Source organism: Cottoperca gobio, chromosome 21 (genome assembly GCF_900634415.1).
Source record: "Cottoperca gobio chromosome 21, fCotGob3.1, whole genome shotgun sequence".
Lineage (NCBI taxonomy): Eukaryota > Metazoa > Chordata > Actinopteri > Perciformes > Bovichtidae > Cottoperca > Cottoperca gobio.
In genome coordinates this window covers 23,118,658-23,127,139 of record NC_041375.1, presented here as the reverse complement: position 1 = coordinate 23,127,139, position 8,482 = coordinate 23,118,658, and the positions used below count along the sequence as shown (strand labels likewise).

The 8,482-nt window shown below is 44.6% G+C and overlaps 1 protein-coding gene across 1 annotated transcript in view; it reads right to left on the bottom strand.

Moving 5' to 3' along the window:
• Window positions 1–679: 679 nt before the first annotated feature.
• arhgap20 (Rho GTPase activating protein 20) overlaps window positions 680–8,482 on the bottom strand; it is a 28,671-nt gene continuing 20,868 nt past the window's right edge. The window contains exons 14-15 of the mRNA XM_029459703.1: window positions 5,689–5,803; window positions 680–4,462 (exon numbers count right to left, since the gene is read on the bottom strand). Of these exons, the coding sequence (XP_029315563.1) occupies window positions 2,772–4,462; window positions 5,689–5,803 (1,806 nt within the window). The 3' untranslated portion in view covers window positions 680–2,771. The remainder of the gene's footprint in view (window positions 4,463–5,688; window positions 5,804–8,482) is intronic.

Below are 8,482 nucleotides of genomic sequence, written 5' to 3'. Positions count from 1 at the left end.
ATATATCACATTTTTCACTATAATCTATATTTTCATATCCATGTATCAATGTGAAATTGGTCTCATACTGATGACAATACTGAGAATGATGCCCCAGTCTGCAGCTCTCCTCAGCTTTACAGAGCTGAGAGCTTTATAGTGAGTTTAAGCTTGTTATTAAGCTGTGCAACCCGCAACGTTCACTCTCACAGCTCTCATTTAAGTGAAAAATCTCTCAACACCCAGCGTGCACTACCTGCTCATCACCAAACAGCACGTAGACAGTGAACGCACCTACAGAGACAGATATTTCCCCTTTTGCATTTGGTAGAAGCCAAAAATGAAATATGAACATAGTCTCCTGTGACGTCACCTATAGGTGTCTGAAGAGCCGTCGTGGAGCTCAATGTGGGCGGTTCTGGCAGTCGCCATCTTGGCAGTGCCAACTCCGTCTTACTTCTGGCTAATCCAAAAATAGGCAAAGACGTGGATCGTCAGTGGAGCCGAGGCTGCTCCAGGTGACGCAGCAGAGCCAGTGTTGCCAGTTTAGCGACTTTCTCGCTAAATCTGGTGAGGAGCGTGCAGTAAATCACTTTGATCCAAGTGTCTCTGCATGTATCCCGTCTCCCGCCGTGCAGAAATACTACTTTAATAGCTTCACTAAAGAACACAATCAATTCAATCTGCAAAGTAGTTTCACAAGAGCAACATTTATTAAAATCAATGATCATTTGTTCTCGTGAGAATTAGACATCAGATGTACACAATATACAAATGGTGCGTTTTGTAGCAAATATACTTTCTATAGAGACAGCAGCAGCAGAATTGGCATGTACAAAAATACACATTTGATTTTCTCACACAACACGACATACCAAAGTAACAAGATAATATATTTATATATATATTTATATATTTCTGTATCATAAATATGCAGAACTATACACGTTGAACACAATTCACTGTAATGGAGAAAACAATTATAATATAGTAATAATACAGGATAAAGTACATTTTGAGACCATTTAAAGGGGCAACTCCGAACATGACAACAACCTTATTGCAGTGTGTGATCCTGTAGCTCATAATAACACTGTGTTAACACTGGTACAAATGGATCTTACAGAAGGATACCTATAAGTATGTATTTACACACTTCTCAGTACATGAATGCACAGTGAAATAAGGTCATTTATTGTTAAATGTCACATAAGAAATCAGCACTGCAATGACTGCAGCACTGGAACAGTGATATCATATAATTATGGACAAAACATACAACAGTTAGAGAAACTGTGGTGTATCAGCACACACACACACACACACACACACACACACACACACACACACACACACACACACACACACACACAGGCGGTGTCCTCGTCATTCTTGTGAGACTGAAAGTTCTAGTTTAGAATAATGAAGTGTATACAAGCAAGAATAAAAAGAGATTTCTCCTTCAATGGCACACATTTCCTCACATTCCTGCTCTGGACACGCTGTCAATGATCATATTCCACAACACTTTGACTTTCTTTCACGCACACACACTGATACCCCCCCGCCCCCCTTCCCTCCCGTCCGGGTCACACAGATACAAACCAGAGCTACAGGGGACAACACTGTGTGCTGTGTGTCTGCAAACTCAGCTCATATGAATAAATACCGGCCCTATTGATTCAGACAGACAAACACTTCACTCACTTTGGGAAAATGTTTCACTTTACAGATGCAATTTGTCATGAAAGAAACAAAGACTAAGGTGTTTTAATGTACAGTGGAGGCGTCTGCCCTAAAACTTCCTCAACTCCTGCAAACGTCTCCGGTGTTGAGGATGGAGCTGAACGCATGTTCATAGTATTTCCATGGAGTCACAGCTGTCATCATGACCGTATTGTTGTCATTTGTATTCCCTTAAAAACATGGTGACTTTAATATGTTTCTTTCTGCACGAGAAGAATGCGATGAGTATGATTATATACAGTAAAGTCTGAATTTTCATGCAAATTCGGGGCTATTTTTAATAACATTTTATATGTTTTGCTGTTAAAAACCGACGACAAAAATAAGTCATGGCTTTGATTTCTCACCAGTCTTTTTTTGTGCCGTCTTTGGAAATGGTAAAAAATAAATTTTCAGTTTAAAAGCGTCCAGAGAAAGAAAAAAAAAAGCTTCTTTGTCTTTTCTCTTTCACTTCTAAAGAGCTCGTCTTCCTTCATTTTTTCCTAATGTGCTTAAAAAGCAACAACACATTCCAAAAGACAAAACAAGGACGCACAAAATATTTCTCAGAGGAACCAGATTTTGGCACAAGATCTGGAACTCGACTCGCAGCTTTAATGATTGTTTAGGGATCCAGATGTCCAATAGAAAGTGTTTCTTCACATCTTCTCTAATGAATCCACAGAATCAGGCATTACTACTCAATAAATAATCATGTGAGGACCACAAAGCAACTTCATTGTCAAATACATGAAAGAGTTTTTAAACTTAAATTATTATGGATTATAACAACTTCAAACATTTCAATCTACGGTTGACGAGGAATTTGAATACATTTGAACAGTTTAAGATCACAAGGAGGTGAAACATGGAAGCAGGATGTTTATCTGTACCTTTTAAAATCTAAAACCTTGGATGTACCATGAGAGTAAACTGCAACACCTTTTTGTGTCGGGATGACTGCTGCTGCCGGAGAGAAAAAGGTGTATGTGGGGGGAGTTGTTTACAAGTGAACACACGATAAAAACCAGTCTCTCATACACAGCTTTTCTGTACAAAGTTCTTATTTACACGTATGACTCTTCTGCAAAAAAAAGCTGGTCAAAGTCGTCCACGCGTGGGTCACTGCACCGCCTGCTCTGCCAGTCCCTCTTCCCCTGCACAATAGCCAGCGCCACCTCCTGACTCCTCCGCAGGCAGGTGTCTGTATCCTCCTCACCCTGGGAGGAAAAGTAGTCCCTTACAGCCCGGGTGGCGGAGGGAGACAGGCAGAAGCGTGGCTCGTCGTGGTTGGGCTCCACCTCGGACACTCTCAGGCCGCCATCTTGGGGCTGAGCCTTAGAGGAGCGAGGTCTGTCCAGGGTGAGGCTGGAGAAGGAGTTTGCAGTGACCTTGGAAGGTTCAGATGCTCGGCGGGGAAGGGGAAGGGTCCTCTGCCCTTTGTGTCCCTCCATGACTGTAGAATGGGACTTTTGCCTCTGGAGGACCAGAGCGGTGGCGTTCTGTCCATAGAAGACACCCTGTGGGGGCTGCGCACACTCATTTCTAGCCAGCCTCTGTGCGACCTCACTTCCTGTGTGTGGATTTGGGCTGTTAGGGGAGACTGGGATCGGGGATCTGGAGGTGCAGGTCGGGTCTTGGAGCTGCCTCAGCTCTCTAACCGTCAGAGCTTTCTCTGTCCCCCTGTAGAAAGGAGAGCGGCTGTGCTGCAGCTGCTGTAGAGCCTGCTGGTAAGACGGAGGGCTGCTGGATCTCCGCTGGCAGTTTCGGTTTGCTTCGGCCTCCTGGGCGCTGTCAGAGTAGCCGTTACTGGTCGGGTGGGTTTTCCCGTTTACTTCAGGCAAGACCTCCTCTGAGGTTCCACTATCAGACTGCTTTAGTGACAGGCGGCGGTCCTTCTTAAGCCACGTGTTAGGGTGGAGACCATGTGGGTGTGGGGGAGTTTGGCTGCTCCGAGGAGCCTGGTTGGGCTGTGGCCAAAGAGGCGGGGCTTCCCTCTGAGGGGGGGAGTCCCTGAGTGACAGCTGAGGACGTCCAGGAAATAGAGGGGAGAGCGGAACAGGCTCAGCCAATGGATTCGCCCCATTGGTGCCGTAGTCCGTAGAGTACTGTGAGAAGGCGGAGTCTAAAGAGCTGAGGGAGGAGCCTGTGGGTGAGGTCGCCGGTGACGACAGACTGGAACAGCTTGCATCCAGTCGCAACGGAGGCGGAGGGGCGTGCTTCATCTTCCTTCGCCCACCATTCTGGACTTTAACTCCTCCCTTCTCACAGCCATCCTCTTCCACCTCCTTCAGGTGCAGCCCGCTCAGCCCCTGCTCCAGAAACACCTCCTCCGCCCCCTCCCCCTCCATGGCGGCATCATAGCTCACCTTTCTTAATGCTGGGTGGTGGTTAATGGCGGTTATCATCACTGTGTCCGAGGGCAGTGTGCTTGCCAGGGACAAGGCGGGCTCTGAACTCCTCCTCAGCCTCCTGGGACCCTGTAACGGCCCGTTTGTCTGGCGGGTGCGGAGCTGTCGAACCGCGGGGCTAAACCTCCGGGGTCTGGCCAGAGGGGGGAGCTGCAGTAGGTGGTCGGTCTCAGGGTCGGGATCAGGGTCACAATCACTGAGGGTGATGACGGAGTCACGACTGCGACTGTCGGGCTTGTCCTTGTCACGAAGAGGCAGCTGTTCCTGGAAGGGAGACTCGGGGTCATCGTTCAGCTCGTTCTCCAGACTGTCGTAGGACGAGTCGTTCATCTGGAAGGATGACACATCTGTGAAGAGACAGATGGAAAGACAGAGGGGACGATAGATGAGGAGGAAGATGAAGCAATGAAGGGAAGAGCAGAGAAAGAATATTATTACGGGACTTGGACTAAACAAGTGGTAAACTGTTGAATCACGATAATTCTTACTTTAAGATTACGTTGCATGTGTGCTTAAATTACACAGCTTTGGCAGACATTCCCTTTCATGCAAGTATCCTGCAATTTAGGCTATTTCCACCTACTAGCAACCAAAATTAGCAGCCCAACTTGTGGCAGATCAAACTTCCTTTATTTACACAACAACCTACACAAAAAAAAAATGCAATTAGAACCGTAAGTATGTCGCCCACATTCTGCTTCTCTCCTCTGGTAGAAGCTTCCTCCACAAAGCTCAAGTGAGTGAGAGAGAAACTAAGAATGTTGGCCGCTGAAATGAACAAAGCCTCAGTTCACTGTTGGAGACGAGGAGAACAGAGGACAAAGTGTCGTCCTGCTGAGTGCTCTTTGACCTTCTGGTGGGTATTTATAGCGCCAGGAAGAAAAGTTAGCGGTGTTTGTGAAGAGGAGATTCAGTGCTGTGTTAATCAGCACCTGTGACCCTGACAATCACTGGAATGACTGCAGGTCGATCTGCTGACCCCAATCAACAGGCCTGAAAGAGCCTTAATCAAACTCACAGCGAGCCAGTCGGTCTGAAACCACCTTTTTACAATATTTTGAGGTGCTACACACTGAAGCATTGACAGTCAACAAGCACTCTCAGTTAAGGAGCTGCTGTTTAACCACACACACACACACACACACACACACACACACACACACACACACACACACACACACACTTGATTAAGACTCTCACATTGATCCTGACCCTCATTAAGAACTACGTGTGCACATATTTTGATTTTAGAAATGTATTATAACTGAAAACCAAAGAAACCACTTTGCAAGTTTTAAGAATTGCATTTAAAGAGAATTAATTCTCCTAGTTGCAGTTTTGTTCATGGCATTTAAAAAGAAAAATATTGTAATGTTCACATTTTGACATGTTTCTTTACACTCAATCCATCATCTCCACATGTATACGCAACAGAGCTGAAATATGAACGTTGCCATCTAAGCTGTGAAAGAACAAAACTGGGAATTCTGGGTAAAAGCCAGCTCTACAGACTTGGCCTCCATCAGACTCTATTCATCTTTCATTCATGTTCTATTCATCTCTCAGTCCTGACCTGATCCATGGTCGCTGCAGCTGCTCTTCTGGCTGAAGCTCCTGAACAGCGAGGTGACGTCTTCTCCCAGGACGCTGCTGCAGTTCTCTATGAGGAGGCGAACGAGCTCACACACCTGCAGGGAGAAACACCAGCTGGTCATAGCGTGAACACTTCTGACTTTACTTTACTTTCGCTCCAGCTGCTGATCATTCATTTTCATTGTTATACAGTTGGCTGAAGGTGTAATTATGTTTCTGTTTATGCAGAGCTTCATTTGCTGTAGCAGATCCTCAGGGAACCAGACACAGTTCAGCAGTAATTCAGCTAACATGCACACACACACACACACACACACACACACACACACACACACACACACACACACACACACACACAATATATTCACGCTGCCTAGTAAACATTTTGACATTGACAGATGTGACTCTGATGCTGAAACACTTGTACTGTTGTCACTGAAATCATATATAACTGTGTGTGTGTGTGTGTGTGTGTGTGTGTGTGTGTGTGTGTGTGTGTCCCATATTATCGTTCTCAGAAATGTGTGTGTTGGTTTGTTTGCGCTGATGTCAACTTTCCAACTACACGAGAATTTGCATTCCAGACCGACCAAGAAAACATCGACACACCTTCTTCCCGGTTTCATGTCTTTTAGGACGATGCACACTATTTCATTCATCGTCATATTTAAGAGCAAATACCCACAATTACAGCTACAAACGCCAAAGAGGGATAACAGAAGGATAACACATTTTGCAAATGGCTTCTCTACATAAACTATCTGCTGTTTTCTTAAAGAGTCACTACGAGGGAAGGTTTGAAAGGGCCTGTGCTCCGCCCAGTTGGAATCTATCCTCAAACAAATCACTTTGTTTGGCTGAAACCACCTCCTTTAAAACTAAACACACACAATTGACGAGACACATTTGCCGTGCTACGACACTGATAGACGCCAGGGCCACTCAGAAAGTCACATCCTCCACAATTTACGGAAAGTTTCCACTAAAATCTGTCAATTGTTTGTTTGTTTGTGGGGCCAGATGTCTGTGCGTACAGCTGTGTGGTGTCCGTGTGACTCAGTGTTCAGAAGAAGAGTCTGCACAACAGGTTCAGTATTCTCTGCTAAGTGCACACGGAGGATCAAGTGCACTTTGTCTCTATTCTAGCAACAAACTGTCAACAAGTTATTTCACTGTGTTTTGATAATAAACCACATTTTGGATTAAAATATGACAAACATTTTACCTGACAGATGACGGGAGATGAGAGCTGTTACATAACTACAGCCGTTTTATTCCAGCAATCAGACATTTAATCTCTCTGTGCTGTTACCACATGCAACATTAGTGTCCTGGTTGGATCTCCTGTGTGGGTACACGACCTCTCTGCAGATACCACATGTGCTGAGGACTGCTGTATGAAGGCCTGAGGCCACATTTCACTTGGATTAAGGTAATTATCAGCTGTGCAATCCATAACATGCAGTGACACTTACATAACAAGCACATGGCTGCACAAATGTGTCACCTGTGATCTCTCAGTGCCTCCAATACGACGGACACTAATACAGTCTGCAGGTACCTACAGCTGCTGAGACGTGAGTATCTGCACACCTTTCCATAAATCATATTCTACAAAACAAAGAAGAATTTCAGTGATGTTGCTTCAACCAATTATCTTTAAGAGTGAAAAACCTGTTTCTGATTACAGGTAAGATGTATTTCCCTTTCGATACTGTTACCACTGTGACATCTGTCTGCTATCAGCGCACAATGACATTCCACCGCCTCATTCCTGCAGAACAGCACGTCGTCTGACTGACACTTTAACAGCTCCCTGGTTGATATGTGATCATCAATCCGTGATTACAGGGGACATTTAGTTTCTCGGCTGGTATGTCTGACGTATAGATACAACCATCCAGCCGCAAATCATTCGATAATAGGCTTATAGTAATGAGCATCTCTTCCTGTTTCGTTCATTTTGTTTTGTTTTTACTAATGAGGCTAAAAGCAGCAGCTAGCATATTAAATAAGTTTAATCTGATAGTTGAAGTTGCACCTTCCATACAGAAAGTCAACAACGAGCCTGTGTTACTTTACTGTCTTTGCAGAATAATTAAAGGAAAGATAACATTGATTGCACTCCCCATTACTTCCCATTACCTGCCAATAAGGCAGCTTCTACTCTGCACGTAACAAGACGTGTAGCTCATCGAAAAGTCTTAAATATGTTTAAGTCATTAGATTGGACGCCAACCTTTCCTCTCCTCTGAGACGCTAAAGTAAAAAGCTTTTCATCTCTTCCTTTCCTTTCAGATGTTTTCCCCACTTCCATTCTCTTTTCCTTTCTACTTCCCTCTTCTTTCTTATCTACAGTAACACTCATTCATTTAGCCTCCCTGTCCTCCTCCAGTCGACATTCTTCACCGTCACTCAGAGAGGTGCTGCTCCGTGATACAGAGCGCTTTGAGAAAAGAGCCTGCGGACATCCTTTCACCCGTCCATCACCAGCCCATTCAGAACAGCTTCTTCTTCTTTAACTCAATAGGATGTTATCTTAAACTCTCGCTCAACTATTCTGCTTCTTCACAAACTATTTTCCTGCGGTATGAACGAAGTCACTGTGACAAACACGTAACAGTAAAAGTTTGGTCCACATAGAAGCGAGAGAAAAACAACGTTCTTTTGAATGATTTGTCTCCAGCTAAAGCCGAACTCAAACTAAAGCTGTATTTACCTCCTAAACAGCGAAACCAAAGACATTTAAATCATACGATGCAGGAAAGAAGGAA